The sequence below is a fragment of the Botryllus schlosseri genome, chromosome 15 (genome assembly GCF_051294905.1).
Source record: "Botryllus schlosseri isolate E-star chromosome 15, Bs_hap1, whole genome shotgun sequence".
Classification (NCBI taxonomy): Eukaryota; Metazoa; Chordata; class Ascidiacea; order Stolidobranchia; family Styelidae; genus Botryllus; species Botryllus schlosseri.
The window spans coordinates 19,752,733-19,771,485 of record NC_137250.1 but is presented as its reverse complement, the minus strand read 5'-3'; the positions used below and the strand labels follow the sequence as shown (position 1 = coordinate 19,771,485).

Below are 18,753 nucleotides of genomic sequence, written 5' to 3'. Positions count from 1 at the left end.
GCCGACTACCGTTTATATAGGCCTACGTCTGGCGTAAAACCCTCGGTGAATTATTAGCTTCCGCTTCCGTGCCGCCGGGTTTTCGAAGAAGGCTCTGCATTATTCTGTGTTCATTTATTTCCGCTCTTAGCAATTACGTGTCGGCGTCACTGAGAGCTATATATAGTTAGTCATTATGACAAGGGCGAAGACGCAGGATGTTACTGCCGAAAAGTTGGCATGTGCATGAATGCATGAATATGTGGGAGGAATATTTCAAAATTTGGATAAGTATGTTAGGATTATTCAACAATGACGCGATTTCACGGGTCTATTATGACTTGTAGTGAAACCAAGGCGCTCACCATGACTCGTGGCTGCTCTTGCAATATGCAATGGTTATATACCATATGAGTATATTCGATAATTTCTGTCTTCTAGCGACACGAGTTAATATTTACTTCAGCGCATATCTCGTTTATTCCGCAACGTCTCATGGGCCGCAGGCTGTAAGCTTGACATAGGCTACCTGGTCTACTGTCAGGACGTAAGTCCAATCGCGTTTTCTACAATGTACCAATACCTTTAAAGGAGGGTCTCCAACATGTGGCCCGAGAGGTCGTGTTGTGCGGCCCGCGAAGGAGGACGAATTAGCGGATATGTATTGGCATGTTGCTATCACGTGCAATGGCCAAGACACGACCAAGACAAAGACGCTTAGAAAATGACTTAGGGCTTCCCCACACGAGCAAGCATTAAGAAGATTTCGTTTTCCTGCAAATACTGTATATAGCTAACCCTGATAGGGATTCTTTAGTCGCTTAAAAGTGTTTTTAGGTGCTCAGCTCATACAGTTCAAAATATAATGAAAGTGATGATTATGTTTTTTTGTATTTGTATTTTTTTGAAAATATATTATTTATTTTGTGGTAACTATGCCAGTCGTCCAAGTTAGAGAGCACAATATTATATTGACGTAAAGTTTTAAAAACGTGGTGTGGCGTATTTGAACGCGATATTGAATTCATGCGGCTCGCGGCCACTACGAAATTTGAAAAGTGGCCCGCTACCCGTTTTGAGTTGGCGACCCCTGTTTTAAAGGATCAGAAATATGTCACACTGGTGATAGACCCATCGCCATATACAAAATTTACACTACGATACAAAGCCTGCAGAATAAACTCATTCTAGGATTGTCAGATGCGTCCAGCTAGAAGACGTTCGAGATGTGAATTGATTTCAGACGATACCAGTGGTGGGAGCAGATTCGGATTAGGTCCGGAATAATCGCCTCGCTCTGTTTGAATACGGACTGAATCCGTACTGTATTACGCTTTGATAATTAATATGATTTGCTTGAAAGCCAATATCGTGAAGGGGTGAGTGATTGTGTCATATTCATGCAGAGACTTGAAATCTGGTATTAAACTGAATCTAAGCCATGTTTAATTGCCTATTATAACGCGCTTGACTGAATCATAGTATTATTGCCGCGTCACATTGTGAATCTTAACGCTGGAACCAGCAAAGGATTTTTGTCGCAAAACGTATGTTAAAGCACACAGAAAGCTTGTTGCTTGCTTGAAAAGGGCAGCACTAGCCAGCTACAGCCACAGGGCATACAAGCCGAAGAATGGCTAGGTGGATTTGAGTTGCGTATATCATATTACATGATTGCTGATAATTATCTACCATCCAAGATGCTGCTCAGAGCTCACGATTTATGCTACGTTTCCGCTGACGCGACTTGAAGCGTGTGTAGGCGAGCAACTTGCATAAATGATTGTCAGCCGAGTACTTTGTTTGCCCAGCGGAAAGGTACTAGAGCGGAACAACACTAAACAACGGGCTTTCATCTAGATTTGCTTGTTGTTTGAGATAGGCTACCCATCATGTAATCTACAGGAATAGCTGCAGTCAATGATAGTTTGTCAGCGAAATATGGAGAGCACAATCCAAACGTACAAGATCAGATGGCTGTTACTGCTGGGCATATTCATCGCTGGATTGAATCGACAGTTCACCTCGACAGCTTTTGCCGTTGAGAACAACGCGATAGCTCATTATTTCAACGTCACCAACTACGAAGTGGATCTACTATCGATCGGAGATTCGTTCATAGCTACAATCGTTTGCTTGTTACTTTCCGTCTTCGGGAAACTCTTTCGTCTGCGGGCACAGTGTTTGACTCTAGTGTCGTTCTTGACCGCTGGAAATCTTCTGACTGCCATCGCGTTCACTAGCAGGTTGGTCATGGTCACTGCATTACTTTGTCAACTATCAATAGCGATGTCCGTAAGTTATGATGTGATGCAGGGCAGTCACCCGGGTAGTGCTTAATTCGCAGGATATCAATAACAGTCAATTGAGGATCATATTACCTGATTAATTTCGATGGATTATGCTGGTAAGTGGTAAGCAAAGTCGCCAACTTGCACTACTTACACTTAGGGCTGGGCACAATGATTCGAGTACTCGAATCTGAATCGAGTATTAATTTTAATGATTCGAGTCGAGTAGTAAAAGACGATTTTTTCGAGTACTGCAATTATACGCTTCTCGCCACCGAAAGTTAATTTATCAACGAGAATTATAGTTTGGATACTGTTAAAGACCTGAAACCTTGATTGGCGGCATCGTAGCATACGAAACATATAGTACAAAGCTAGGAAGGTTAGGAAAGTTACTGGACGTAGCACATTTCCGGAATCATGATTATCCCACAACATTGTCACCAAGTGCTCTGAAATTGGTATGGTCGGAAAAATATCAAAGTATATTTTATGAGATGGATAACAGGCATTGTATTATTTGTGGTCGCATAAACGGTACATATTTGAACTTTGAGTATTACATTCTGTTATGACGTCATAATGAGTGATACTCGATTACTCGACTCGACTCGAAGCATATTGAGTGATTCAGAATCGAATCACTCAGGTACTCGATTTTGCCCAGCCCTACTTACACTCAAGCGGTTATGGGTGATACGTGGCGAGATAGCGTAGTGGTATAATTAACAGCTGCAACATCAATGGATTGCGGGTTCGAGTCCGACTGAGGTCGACTCCAGAATTACTACCCAAGTGTCGGAGCTTTATCTAGGCTCCTCCTCGTCATCATTCGATTGAGCAAACGACGAATGCCGTGCGTTAGGACCAGTTAGGACCTCTTGTAAATTTTGTCGGTCAGTGCGATCCTACGTGCATTCTCCGTTTGTTTGAATCTTTTTCAGTGTTGGGAGATAGTATGAATCTTTTTCAGTGTTGGGAGATAGTATAACAAATAATAAATGTCACGTAATTCTATTTCACTGCGTGGTCGAGGCATCAGCGATCCAGCATTCATGAGAAATTTACCCGTTTCCGTGAATTTCAATCCTGACGCAGCAGCTCAATTCGATGCAGACATACGGTTTGTCATGTCACCTCGAAACTGGATCCTATACACTCAACTGCTGACCGCAGTATTTTACTCTCAGTGAGTCAATGGATTGATTACACCTTGCAATGTAGGTGTAACTCACTTCCTTGTTCGTCTGAAACTCCAGCGATGGATCTATCTCGCATCACTATACCTGTAGCGATTATTGTACATGGTTTCGTTCAGTTGCATAATCATCGCAAGTAGGCTAAGCATTGGACGCGTAGCTAGGATTGTCATGATGTGCTCTCGGACCTGACCTTCACAATTTTGAATTGAAGACATTGCCGTATCATTTTTTGTTATAGCACAATTTGTATACACAATTGGTATAGGGCTGTAGTTTTGAGAACACGAACTTTCAGTATTTGAAAACCAATGTAACCCCTCTATACCCAGTGTGTGGCATCTTTATGAGGTTTCTTTAGATTCGCTTCAGAGCGGCTCTCTTTCAAAATCAGGAGCTATCCTGTAGTTCATAATTGACTATGTGGCGATTTTGCAAACATGACGTCAACATTTTCGTGCTTCAATGCTCGATTCGATCGCTAATACTCGACTGGTAATCGACTACGCTGTGCGCTTTATTTTCCCCAGTCCTGTAGATTTGGCATTATTAGTATGGATTACAGCACGGGTCCTCAAGCCCCGGCACGCGTGCCACTTGTGGTGTATTGATTTGATAAAAACTTTAATAAAATGATGATGATGATTTACTGGAACCTAATTTATTTATTATAATGTGGGAACCCCCAAAACATAAATATATATATATATATAAAATATTTTAAAAAACGTGCTTGATGTACAGAAATGAGTCCAGCCGTATCAGCAATTATGAAATAACTGCAACCTGATATCGTATGAAACCGTTTGGATGCCTGAGACCAGCAGTTTACACTGTGCAGCCTGCGGGAGCGCGATATTTTATGAACCAGCATTCGGGGTTGGGCATGTTCACGCCATACGAGACGCGATGTATAGACATAACGTTTCGGGCAACTTGCGACCAAACGACTCTGTGCGATGTGTGCGCTGCCAAAATGATTGGCGGCGATAAAACCTTGAAATAAAATAACCGTCGCTTGTTGGCTAAAACGTTCGACATTGATATGCCCCCTTTCCAGCCGCGAAAATGGTCAGCGCCGAATAGTCAAGCGCCCACAGCTTGAGCCGCACGTATCATATGAAACCAACCGAGGAAAATAATGAGCCCCGTATCGAAATGCGAATTTGGAATCGTGTTCGCCCCACGAAAAAAATATAATCTTTTAGTTTCGTCTGCTACGTGTAAGCGATTCCGATATATATGGAGCAACGATATACCTAATCGATTTACCGCGACCTTTGGACCTTTGCAGACAAATCTAGTGCCAGTACAACCCTAATGTGACATCAAACCGACTTGTATGTTACAGGGGTGGGCACATTTTCATCATCCGGCCATATCATCGTAACAACATTGATATTCCTGACACTTATTGCCTATGGTACCGAATACAGCGGACTTGGAAGCGACCAAAGCAACCACAGAATATCGATCATAGCGCGACTAAAAATAAATGATGCAAATATTACGTACATTAAGCGTCTAGCAGGAGCGACCAAACTTTACGTACATTAAGCGTCTAGCAGGAGCGACCAAATTTTATACCCTTCGCTACAAATACTCTAAGATTCACTGTCGTTAACCGATGCCGTTGCCAGCTGCAATTAATCGGTTGGTGGGATTCCTAGCTTGAAACGCTAAATGTGACAAAATAAAAAATGTTTGGCACGCGAGTTGGTAATATGTTGACATTTTAGCACGCTGCATGCGAAAGGTTGCCGAGCCCTGAACTAGGAGTCATAATTTCTCGCGTATTGCGATAAAATCGTCCAAAGATCACTCCTCACCTCACGTCTAATTGACTCATATTGAAATGATTCACACGTTAATATGCTCGATTGACAGTTACTCGATGCTCGTGCAATCTACCAACTTGTTCAGAGTTTGCATGTCTTGGTTTTTGCTGAAGTACGTTTTGGCCATTGAGATTCATACGTGTCCACTCTGATAGGCTACTCACGGAAGGGTCTTATGGTGTGGTGGCTATTCATTGAAAACAATCAATTCATAGTTGCACGGCTGTGATTGCCATGTCATCAGCTTTGTGATTGATAATAATCTATGCATGAAGTCAATACGTTGGTGACATATTTTATCGGTCATACCTTTCATTACCAAAATCCTTCATTTCGGAGTTTGGCGCGCCGATCTAAGACAGCACTTGGTTCTTAACCTTTTTTCCCCCAGCGCCCCTTTTCAAAAATTGCCCAGGTCTGCCGCCGCCCCCCCCCCATATTTTATGGACAGTAGTAAAGACCAATGGGGAATAGGTCAATCTCTGGTCGGTATTTTCGGGTCGGAACTTTGCTATTGGGAATGTTTCGTGCTTAAAACGCGTGCGAGGACCACTCGACTAATTAACGATAGAGTATTTGTATGTGCTGTATTCTGGATGGAATCAAGGTTGTTATACCAACCATCGGTTATGGACTCGTACCATCTGGTTCGAGCCCGATGTACACATCCTGAATCCTGCATTGTAGGGGTGTCAAACTCAAATTGTATCGCGGGCCGGATTCAAGTCTTCAAATCGCCTGCGGGCCGGACCAGCCAACTGATTCCAAAATGCCACCTCGTCCCCTTGCTTTTCACTTGAATACTTAATTATCAAGCATATATAGATAATACTCGGATCATAGGGGTCTTATTTTATCAAGTCGCAACACCTTTATTCGTGAACAATGGAATATGCAAAAATACGATGGTTGTCCTGCTGAATACAGTTAATAACTGATAAAACAATGGCGCTGACCACGATATAAGTTGGCATAGCCTATTTCTGCGCTCCTTTTACCGTAGTCGTAAACTGGCGTTAGGCCTGCGTATATGCGCTGTGGGGAATACAAGATATTGAACTGTAAACGCGGACGTTGAAATTTGGGTTATTATTGTTCAATCACAAGTCGGGTTTCTCTCGAGTCCGGGGTCCTATTGGTTTGGAAGTGAAACAGCAGTGCGATCATATATATTTGTGTAACTAATATATTTTCCATTTAAACTGCACATAACGGTTCCGCATTGGCGTTTTCGCTTCTGTGAATAGCTACTTTTTGGTTCCATTTTTCCATAAAACTCTGAACTCCGTGTGCACTTTTTTCCTTCTCAACTTAGAGAGTGAAACCACAGCACCGTAGTCGGATGGTTATACTGTGGCCTATGAACAGGCCCAACATTTGATGTCTTGAGGGAATATTTAATGAAAGTATTTCCTACGAAAAATCTCAACATTTGTTACTAACGTACCGCATAATATAATAATTTTTCAATCTACTCATAATTTCTTCGCGGGCCGGATGGAATCGTCTGGCGGGCTGGATGCGGCCCGCGAGCCGTATGTTTGACACCCCAACTGTAGTGCAACAGTGCATGTATAGCAAGCGTGGTTGAGTTATCCGAAAAAGTAGAACTACTCGCTACCGATCAGTTCCGCGGATCTACCGCGTCCTCATACGTTTCAACTATTTCGCCTAAGCACCACCAACTATATCGAGATCACTATGTAATATGTTTTACAGGACGCTGTACCCGTGCGTCGTGCTGGGAAGACTGCTAACCGGACTCGCGACCGGTGTATTCTACATACTGCCGGCAACCTTCGCCAATAAATGGTTCCCAGCCCACCAAATCGCGACCGCTTTTTGCGTGCCTTTCGTCGGATTCAGCACGGGCGGTGTGTTCTGCTCCCTTCTGATACCGCACCTGATGCCACACGAAATAAGTAATCAATCCGAGGCCGAAATTGAAGCCGTGCGAACTGTTTACACCGCGATATTCGGAGTAGGAGCCGGATTGTTCATGGGGATCACTGTGTTTTTCGGGATATACGCGAAAGACGGTCCTCCGACGCCGCCTAGCGAGGCGGAAGTGTTTATTATGAACATCAAGTCACGCAGCAAGGATTTTCAGTTGAAAACCAGCCTTATGACATCGCTGAGACTTCTGAAAGTCCGCGGATTCGTGCTGTTAACGGCGGCTAACTTTTTGAGCACTTCAGCGCTTGTGCTGTTCATAGTACTGATGCCTTCTATGGTGGCCGACACGTTTCCAGAGATTGACGCGGCCGCGATAGGTTACCTTAATACGGCGGCATTTTCATGTTCGATCGTGTCGACACTGCTGTGCGGTAGGATTCTGGACCGATTCGGGTCGTATAAAGTCTTCAGTTGCGTTGGTGAGTATAGTTTTGTACATAATCGTATACGTGTCATGCCTTGCGTTTCCGGGGCATCTTTCAACGTGTCTGCCAGCGGAGGTGGTCGAGATAGGGCTAGCCATATTTGATACTAGTGCGGAAAAAGTAAAAGTAACGCTGTTAATTTATACTTGAGTACAAGTAGAGTGAACAGTTTCAAGACATATCAAAACTACTTGAAACGGAAGCAGAAAATGAAGGTCTTGGAATGGACCCAGGTGAGTAGTTTCAAAAAGTTGATTTGGTCGAGGGGTCACGAACTTATTATCTATGACACTAAGAATAGGTTTTCGAAAATGAATTTAGTTACCGTGGTGCAGGGGCCAAGTTGCCCAGTTGATGTCACAATTCCACTCATGAAGATGATGCAAACACAGCCCAATAATATTTTCTCAGTGGGTAGTTTCGGCTGTAAACTTACCTAGAAGTGGAAGCTAGTTAGCCCTCCAGTTTGCCGGACCACGACCTGACATCGATCTCGCCTTCCTACACGTGCCACCTTTTTTGTCAACTGTCATTTTATATTATCTTATTTTACTTTTCATTCAGTGTGCATGCCTCCTTTTTTTACATCGCTTAGGCCAGGTGGGTGGGTGATTTCGAAGACTACTCCAAGCCGTTTCGACACCTTCCTATCTTTCATTGTATCGCAGTCTTGCGCTGCATTGAAATGATGAAATTTTTAGCAATAAATTGAATTGAATTGAAGTCTGAAACATAACCAGTATCTGAGTGAATAGTAAAAGTAGGGAGTACCCCTCCGCAACCACCTCTCGTCACAATGAATCTGTGACGTCACTTCATTGCCATAATAATTCCCGCATACCCACACAATTTTTAATCGCACTTCACAAATGTAGTGTAACATCAAAGCACCTTGAGTGATGGTTACGCTTTAATGAAATGATATGCTCCTTGCTACTAAGAATTAATTTACAAAAGAAAGCTATAGTTTTAGCCTTGCGAAAGATATAGCACAAAGCCATTCACACCTTAATGAAAATGAAATATCTGTGAAGTCGTGATTAACCCACAGCATTGACACGAGGTGCAATGAAATACGCGTGGTCAAAATAATGCCAAATTATCTTTAATGTGATGTAGAACTGACGTTATATTGTTTGTGGTCGCATAAAAGGTACATATTTGAACTTTTCATGAGTAGGCGTACTTCGAAAAAGCAAATTTTAATTTGCCTTTATGAAATGTAAATGCCTACGGTTCCAGGTACAGGTTTGGTGGCGCTCTTCAGCACCGGACTCTACCTTGGCCACCTCAATGAATATTTCCCTCTCGTCTGCATTCTTTACCCACTCATGTTCCTGTCGCGTACATTCACGGTGACTACCTTCGTCGAATTCCTGGTCGAAGTCACGTACCCAATGAACAAAACTGTCGTGACTTCCCTCCACTTTACGTTCTACAACTTGGCATTCTTCGTCACTGCCAGCCTGGAACGGCTCGCGTTCAGGAACTGCGGCTCTAGCTGCGCGCTGCTAGTCCCTATCATCGGTAACGTTCTCTCTCTGGGCTGTCTCCTGATGGTGAAGCCGGACTACAAGAGAAGCGAAGTGAACGAGAGCTCGCGACGTGTAAACGGCGGAGAGTTGTTGCCCGCGAAAAGGTGACACCTGCGCTTTGTAGGTATTGTGGTTGCCAGACCGAAGAGTGGAGAAAGCAGGGCCGCGGAGTTGAAGAGATTTTGCAACACTCTTTGGAGTCCCAAGTCTGAGTTTTGACATGGGTGGACCTTCACAAACCTAATTTCTTTCGGCGAGTACATTTTGTTAATTAAGAAATAGGTTGATTCACTTGGCAATCGGAGTTATGTGAAGAAAATATTAGGAGTCGGTACATTGAATATTTATGGAGTTGGAGTCGGTGTTAGAGTGAACCAGTCCTGGTAGAAGGTCCTTCTAATGTCTACATTCTTTGGCCTGAGTCAGACACAAGATGCCAATATACCAGAATCTGCCGGAAGCAAGCACTGACCGATGTTGATAACGATTAACGATGATAAGGGCGAAATGTGTAATTGAATAAATGAATGTGACATGAAGTAGCGACGTAGATCGGTTGGAATTTGAACGAACCTAGAGGACATGACGTCAAAACTCATACAGCCAGTCATTGGAGGGACAAGAGTGACTTTTTCTCTCTACTGGTCACTTTGTGCAGTCCTCGTGTCGTGTCTGTCTTGTTTCTATATATAGCCTACTTTGTAATCCATTTACAACAAGAAAGCCACTGTTCACCCTTGTTTCGAGTGCAATTTATAGTTGAACTTGCATTTCGTCCGAATATATATATATATAACATGTATTTCTACAGCTTCTTGGAGGTACATATGTATTTCTGTCTTCAAGAGATATGTGAATTGATTTAAGGTCGTAACTTGCTAGTATATTTCAAGTGAATATATTGTGAGCTTGCGAATAATGCATTCATTGTTATTGTGTTCGTGAAATTTCAGTAATGTTGTTTTATATCACACTGCAGTTGCTCCAAGTCTTGATCTGGCTGGTGGCGTTATAAAGTCGTGTGTCGGACAGACATGGGGTAATCGCGATTAGTAATCGTAATCGATTACGACGATTACAGCATTTTCAAGTAATCGTTATCGCAATCGATTACATTCGAAAAAAATCCGAAATAATCGTAATCGTAATCGACTACTTCCCATATCTACTCAATTTATTTGTGAAAGAACGATTACTTTTTATTTATGCAAGGACTATGACATAAACTGAACATTCGTGAACAAGGAAAATGTATTATACCAGGTTCAGACGTCTGATTTTTAAATGCCATTGCTCATTATTACGTCAGAAGTATCCTATTTGCTTTGCTAGTCATTGCGTAAGAAGTATCCACAGTCAATAGATATTCGATGTACATCACGTACATTCGTGTGATTGTAAGAACACCCGCCGTGCTGTATATCAGGTTATCAACACGTTCCACCCGCCAGTACCCCGCAGCAGGATAGTTAATCACCACTCTACCTGGTAACTTGTGTATTGATGTTTGGTTATGCAAACGCAGTTTGACCGTTGCTGCTTGGCGAGCAGTAGGCTTATGTAGTACGTACGTAGTCGTACACTGGACATAGATTTGAAATTTAGTACTCGACAGATAAAGCATTACGATTTCCACAACGAAGCAATAAAAATCAACAGCTGCTGATATATATCATAACCGAGTCGTTTTTGCCGTTTCTCGTAGCGGCAGCTTGCAGTACATTATCCGTATTAGGCTTAAGTTGTAGGCAGAATTTTATGTTCTGCTCATATCACTCTACTTGAAACATGCGTCAATCGTTATTTCATAAGTCTTTACTCAACATTGGGACCTGCCCCCATAGCCATGGGCTTATATATCATGTTAGCGTGGGTTGTAGCTAGAATCAGGACCAAAACAGCTATTCGTCCCCCAGTCCAAACGTTGGTCTTTGGCCCCATAGGGTGATAATTTCAAGTTGAAGACTGAATTTCGTCAATAATATTGGTAATCGCATTACATTATTATTAATTTTTAATCCTCTCTCTCTCTGCCCCCGATGGTCAGATTTACCTGTAGAGCTGGGGCACGTAAATCATAATTATAACGTCTGTTATCTTTTTATAATTACTTTGGTGTATGTTGTTAATTCGTGACTTCCGGTCTGTTATATAATCAAAAGATATTGTTTTATCCCTTATGTAGCAGACTAAAAGAAAAACTTTCGTGAGACGCACACACAAGTTGTCATGTCTTTAATGCTCTGTGGGTGTCCGGGTGGCATGTGCATTGTGGGCTCGGATTGGAAGAACCGGACCATTAGTCACGCCCACCCAGCGCGGCTATTGACAATGGACTGGACACATACCCTAAGTTTCCACAAAGGTTTTTCTTTAGTAGCACACTTCGTGAAGTCGCGTGTTGGTCGAAATTGCATGTCTTTTGGTGTGTCGTGGCACGGTATTGACTGGAATCTAAATGCCTATTGCTATAAATTAGGGTTGCATTTAAAGCAAAAATATATTTAAAGCGACCATGTTTACAACAAGGCCCTTGTTTAAAACATGTTCGGCTAAATCGGGTGGTGATTGTGATAAGCATTTACACAATTATAACATAATTTTACAACTTAAAAAAACACAGCATAGTTTTTTTTTTAAAAAGCCATTGTTTAAACCAGACGTCTCAAACTAAAATGTGCTCGCGGGCCAATTTCCTACTTTTTGATGGCGCCGCGGGCCGCAGCACCAATAATAGGGGAATTCAATGTATTTCAAAGTAGAGGCCTTATTTCCGGGCTTCGAGCATAGGCCCACTCCTGATAACTATAGGCTATAATGATCATGTCATTACACAAGTCAAATAAAATCAGCGTTTGATTTTACCTTCGGATGTTGGAACAGATCAATAACAACTTGAACATAATGGATAACATAATGCCATAACAATATAAATGTGCAATCGCCGAAGAATCCATTGGTGTTACAGCTGTGGAGCGTAGGCTACGACTAGTTGATACTCGCCACATTAAATTGGCGATAATAATATTTGTCAAGATACCAAAGTGCCAAGATCACACAGGATGTAACCAACTATACATCAAAGGGGCAACATAATGCCAATGGCGGTTGCCACACCTACCTGCTTAGATATCTAAATAAGCTACGCAACGCAAGCTACGACCTTTTGATATTTTGCTATTTCTCCTACCAGTTTGATAGTTTGTTCATAGTGTCCTATAGGGTGTGGAAACAAGCAAATCTAACGGCTCAGTGAAATTGGTCTACGTCACCCTTTCCATTTGGTCAAAGGTTATTTGACGGTAATTTTTGACCGGCTTGCCCAGCATTAAATTTGATAACACTGGTATCAATGGAAAGTCGTCTGAGCAGCTCAGGAGCGAATGCGCACGAGAGTGAGAGTGTGAATGCTCAATCGCTTGCGCAACAATGGCCAATGCGCTTGCAGCTTGCGGTTCTCCTCACCTGCTCCCAGATCGTCATTGCTGCATCACAATACCAAACTCACTTACAATGCAACATTCGAGGCATATTTTGGGGAGTTCCAGGACCACGAGCAGACTAAATTTATATTTTCGCAATCGGTACGGCGGTAGCTTTCGATTGATACCCGTTTTATCGAATTTCATGCTCGGCAAGCCGGTCAAAAATTACCGTCAAATTGCCTTTGACCAAATGGAAAATGTGACGTAGACCAATTTCACCGAGCCGTGAGATTTGCTTGTGTCAAAATCATATAGGACACCATGGCTTGTTGCGTGCGTGGTTGTACCAAGTCACGGCATTCCGAGTCACAAAAGTCCTTCTCTGATTGTAACGTTTGACGCGACGAGTATACGAGTACGAGTAATTCTACAGAAGGTCGCGCCCAAGTCCAAATCACAATTTTCAGTCACGAATCATCAACGGGTCATGTTTTACCATCATAAACAAGTAATGTCACGTAATAGTTGATCTTCCACTGCGTGGTAACTTTTGAAAGTAATGTATTAGTGAAGTTTGATGAGTAGTTTCAGGCTTCTGGAGAAGTTTTAGAGCTAATTATAAGTTCTCAAATTAAAACAAAAATGGTAGGTAAATATTGTCGAATACTTCGAAATCCAAAATATCGTCGCGGGCCGCACAAAATGGTCTCGCGGGCCGCGTGTTTGAGATCTCTGGTTTAAACACTGTTTAAAACATGTTTTAAACAATGTGTTTTAAACAACCATTTGTTTTAAATACAAGCCTACTAAAAATTATGTATGCCTTTTTTGTTGAGGGAGAGACGTATGCATTCCAAAATCAAGCTTATCTAGAGAGAATTTTCAAGTTAATTGAATCTCTCGAGAATACTCTATAATTTATGTTGGTTTATGAAATACTCTTGAGTCCCCTTCGAGCTCGCTCCCTACCCTATTGGTAAATTTGGGGTGCGGCAGTCATGGACCTGGCGCGATAAATCGTCCTGTATAAAAATGGGCAATGGGTACATTATGACGTAACAAGCAAATGACGCATCTTTTTATAGGAAGTTTGATATCTCATTAGGCCTTTTCAGCGCAATCCACATATTGTCTTCCAATATAACTTCTAAAATGCAAAATAAATGTAATCGTGAGTAATCGTAACTACTTTTCCAATCTAATCGTAATCGTAATCGACTACTTCCTGATTTTGCTTTAATCGTAATCGCAATCGATTACATTCATGAAGTAATCACCCCATGTCTGCTGTCGGAACTAGGAACACTCGAATTTCCCCGCTCAATAATTATTCCACCATTATTAGCAGAGGTGGTCAGTAACGAAGTACTCAAGTAGCTTTCCTCTACTTCTGCTACTTACTCAAGTAGATCTGATTTTCTCTACTTCGTAATATTTTGTGATCTACTTACTTACTTTTCGCTATTTTCAGTTTGTCAAGTAGAAGTAGTTTAATCTCCCAATACGAAAGATAGTCTGAGGAATTTCGGGCTGTTTTCACCGAGTACCAACATTTAATATTCATAAAAGTCAAGTAAAGCCCAGAAATTTTGTTGCACTTCGCGCACAGTAGTTATGGAGTGCCAAATATGTTTTCACTAAAGTATCAGTGAATATAATTTAGGTACCGGATTGCTTGGTTCCGCTCACACCGCATTGTCGCCCATATCAATTATTTCATCACAGTAAATATGGCCCACCATAACGTTTGAAACTACCGTTTCGCAATCTAGCAATCACCTATCATATCGTAATCTAGCAGCCCATTATGTGTCTTGCTAATCTGGAAAATCCAACTTTTTTGAACGTTACACCTGTTTTATCAGATCACCTTTGAAGCTTTATGGACAAAAGACATGAAATATATTTTCCGCTTTTAAGAAGTGGTATTTGTATTTCACTTTCAATTGCGATACCAGTATCATACTTTGGGTTCGAATTAATTTCAGTTCGTTTGGCTGCAGAACATACATGTTGAAGCATAAATGCGAGTGTAGTAATGCCTCTATTTTCCGGAAATATAACTACACTAAATATAACTTTTACGATACACAATATTTGTTAATAACGTATACTAATCGCTCAACGTGATGAAACCGTATCCTATACAACTTCTACGTATTGCTCTTTGCCTAAACATGGGGCCTTATAATATGGGGTAGGGCGCCATGCCATGATATTCTCTAAAACGGGGTCTTCTAGTAAACAATGGGTTAGTATCGCATTTTCATATCAATACTATAATTTGCATCCCATGATGCGAAATAATGCTTATTCTGTCGAATATTGATACCTTCTGGGATGCATCAATACGAATCAAGCTTTCTGCACCTTTCGCATAGCTCAATTCGCAGCTTTTGACAGTCCATGCGAACGAATTAAGACTGCTTTCAAAACTACTTACTTACTTACTTGAGTAGATTTAAAGTCAGTCAAATCTACTTCTACTTCAAGTAGTTTGAGGTGGATAATCGAAGAGTACTTCTACTCGTACTTGAGTATATTTTTTCTTCGCTACTTCTACTTCTAATTGAGTAGCTTTCTGGACTACTTTGACCACCTCTGAATTTATTAGTGTCCTACAGTGGCATGGACACAAGCATACCTCACGGCTGACTCTGAATGGGTTACGTCATTATTTTCATTTGACCTAAGGCAATTTACGGCACTATTTAGACTGGCTTACCGAGCGCGAAATTTGATACAACTGGTATCAATCGAAAGCTACCGCGGCACTGATTATGGAAATATAAATTGTATTCTGCCCGGGGTCCTGGAACCCATAAAATCAACCTTGAATCTTGCGTTGAATATAAGAATATATATGAACAGCTTCTTGGAAGTACTTAACTTCAATATACAATTGAATAGTATATTCATATTGAAATGAACCCGAATATTTTCGGCATAGAGAGGAAAGTAACGCAATTCTCTACTAGTTGCTGACGATTACCCCTGGCGAGTGTCAGCCGAAAATAGTCGGGTTCATTTCAATATAAATATACCATTCAAGAATATTTATGAAAGACGTGGCCCGGAGTTGTCAAGAAAGAATACCAGGACAGTATAGTCTAATTAATGTACATAAATAAAGCGGTTTCCATTTTACTCATGACAACATCTAATGAGCCAGATATATTCAGATAAGAGCTATAAGATTGTTAACAGATTGACATTTGAACGAGGAAAGGTTCTATCGATGTTTTGACTCTTGCGGCTGACAACAGTTTCTGCGAATATGGATTCGCACCAGAGTTCGCGATAATAAGCTGGTGTGTTTGGCTCAGAAGTTCTAGATATCCCTGGTTTGTCTCTATAAATTTGTAGACAAAAAACGTCTCTATTATGATTTATATTCTACAGCAGTGGTTCTTAACACTTGGGGTCCGCTGAAGGTTACGACACGCATTCAACTCATGCGATGAGACGTCCGTCTTGGGATATAAAAATTGGGTCATATGATGGACAACAACAAATCGAAATTAAATCACTCCTAGAACGCGAATGCAGATCATGACAAGTAGGCCTGCATCGGCAATATGGAACTTCGCGGTTCCTGTTTTATTCGTTTTCAAATGGTGGTCACGTGATGTGGTCCAAGCGTGATTGACACTAGGCCTATATAGAATACCTTCGTGGGTGTTGTAGTTCTATACAAGCTACCCTTTACCACCCGACCTACGACACGAGTGCCGTGTCAAAAGTATATACAGGAGTGAATGGGAACCGCGTTAAGTCGACAGAAATGGATTCAGTTATAAATAGAATTAAAGAGTATATTCATATTGAAATGAACCCAAATATTTTCGGCTGGTGACGTCATATTTTGTGATACGATTGTTGATATACAATGTTCTTTCCAATTCTCTACTAGTTGCTGACGATTACCCCTGACGAGTGTCAGCCGAAAATATTCGGGTTCATTTCAATATGAATATACTATTTAATTGTATATTGAAGTTCTGTACCTCCAAGAAACTCTTCAGTTATAAATAGGGGTACCATATTTTGAGAATTCGAAAAGAGGACATTTTGTCAAAATTTTCAGACTTACAATACCGGCGTAATATCAGGAAAAATCTGTAAATTTATTTCTAGTTTGTAGTTGACTGACTAAAAAAAAAAGGTCAACCCTTCAATTCGACTACCGAATTACCCAATTATACCCTCCCACTTTTCTCGTTAATGTGATGGCGTTGACTGAAAAAAGTCGTCTTCCTGGCTCAACTTCCGAAAGACCCGCCTGACCGTTACTTGAGTTCTAATTTCCTATATCTCAGTTTAAAGTTCACATATATTTAACCGAAATTTTCAAAAAGCAGACATTTGGGCGTCCTCCGACGACCACGCCGCGCTGCTCAAGACCACGATTTGTTGGGGTTGATATATTCATGTTAGGACTGACAATTGGCATAAAATAGCCTACATAGCCTGTAGTTGGTGTTCGCTGTTTGATGCGTAGTTTTTGCCAAGTTACTAATCAAGGTTAGTAGCGGCATGGGCTAAACAAATTCAAATCAATTTCATTCATCAATGACTGCCGAGTATATAGGTCTGGCGTATGAACCTCTGTGAATTAGCTTCCGTGCCGCAGGGTTTTCCAAGAAGACTCTGCATTATTCGGTGTTCATTTGTTTCCGCTTTTAGCAATTATGTGTCGGCGTCACTGGGAGCTACAGTTAGCCATTATGACCAGAGTGAAGACGCAGGCTGTCGCCGCGGGGAAGTTAGCATATGCCAATAGGCGCAGCCGGGATGAATATTTAGATGACTAGTTTAAAATTCGATAAGTGCGGCAGAATTAATTAACAATGATGCGATTTTACGAATCTATTCTGACATAGTCAAACCATAAAGACCGCAGTTTTTGTCATTATAGTGAACCAGATGACGTCAAAATTTATTTGTCAAAATTTGGGTTGGCGTGAAGGCGACTACCGTGACTCGTGGCTGCTCTTTTGCAATCTATAATGCATATATCATATGAATATATTCGATAATTTCTGTCTTGTAGCAATAATAGTAATATTTACTTGAGCGCATATCTCATTTATTTCACAATATCTCATGGGCCGGATTTGACATAGCCTACCTGACATATGGTGACCCTGACTCTAATTAAACATTATTTGCTTGAACGCCAATATATACGTGTCGTATCCATCCAGAGACAACTTCAAATCCGCTATTAAACGACTGAATATAAGCAATGTCTATTTGCGTATTATAATAAGACACTGACTGAATCATCGTATTATTGCCGCGTCACATTGTAAATCTTAACGCTGGAACCAGCAAAGGTTTTTGATGCAAAACGCATGCTAAAACAATCAGAAACCCTGTTGCTTGCTTGAAAAAGTGCAGCATGAGCCGGCTACAGCTACAGGGCAGTATCAGTATCAGTTTATTAATATTTCATAATTTCAAAACATTACAAAAATGCGAAACAATGAAAAGGTAGGAAGGTGTCGAAACGACTTGGAGTAGTCTTTGAAATTAGACACTCACCTTGGCCTAGTGCCTAGGGCCTAGGCGAAATAGAGTAGTGGCATGCACATTGCACACCGAATGAAATGTAAAGCAGAGAATATAAAAGGCAAGCGACAACATGAGGTGACATGTGGCGGAAGGCGAGATCGATATGTTAGGTCGTGGTCCGGTAATCCTGCAGATAGTATTCATTTAGAATAAATTGCTTGTATTTGGACTTGAATGCGGACATGCTCGACGACAATCGGATAGCCCGCGAGATGTTTTTCCACAATTGAGATCCGGCACACTTGATAGAGCAATGCGTTTTCTTGCATTCCGTCCTGATCATATGGTAGTTGTTTTTCGTTGACGCGCATGTGCTGTATTTGTGCGGAAGTGCGCTTTTGACTCCGAGGTGAAGTAGACGTTGAAATTTGACTTTTGAGGGACAGTGACCGAAATGGAACTGATTCATAAACTTGGCTATTTCTAGCTTCCTCATATCTTCCATGTTTAGAGCACAAAATCTTTTGAGTAGCGATTTATCAGTTGCACACCCAAAATCCGAGGGGCTTTGGCAATGGTACGGATGAT

General features: G+C 41.4%; 1 protein-coding gene across 1 annotated transcript in view; it reads left to right on the top strand.

Annotated features, from left to right (window-relative positions):
* The first annotated feature begins 1,874 nt into the window (after positions 1-1,874).
* The window catches only part of LOC145457131 (choline/ethanolamine transporter flvcr2a-like), a 30,423-nt gene continuing 13,544 nt past the window's right edge, over positions 1,875-18,753 (top strand). Inside the window, exons 1-3 of the mRNA XM_080335302.1 lie at positions 1,875-2,225; positions 7,027-7,682; positions 8,931-9,327. Of these exons, the coding sequence (XP_080191428.1) occupies positions 1,900-2,225; positions 7,027-7,682; positions 8,931-9,327 (1,379 nt within the window). The 5' untranslated portion in view covers positions 1,875-1,899. The remainder of the gene's footprint in view (positions 2,226-7,026; positions 7,683-8,930; positions 9,328-18,753) is intronic.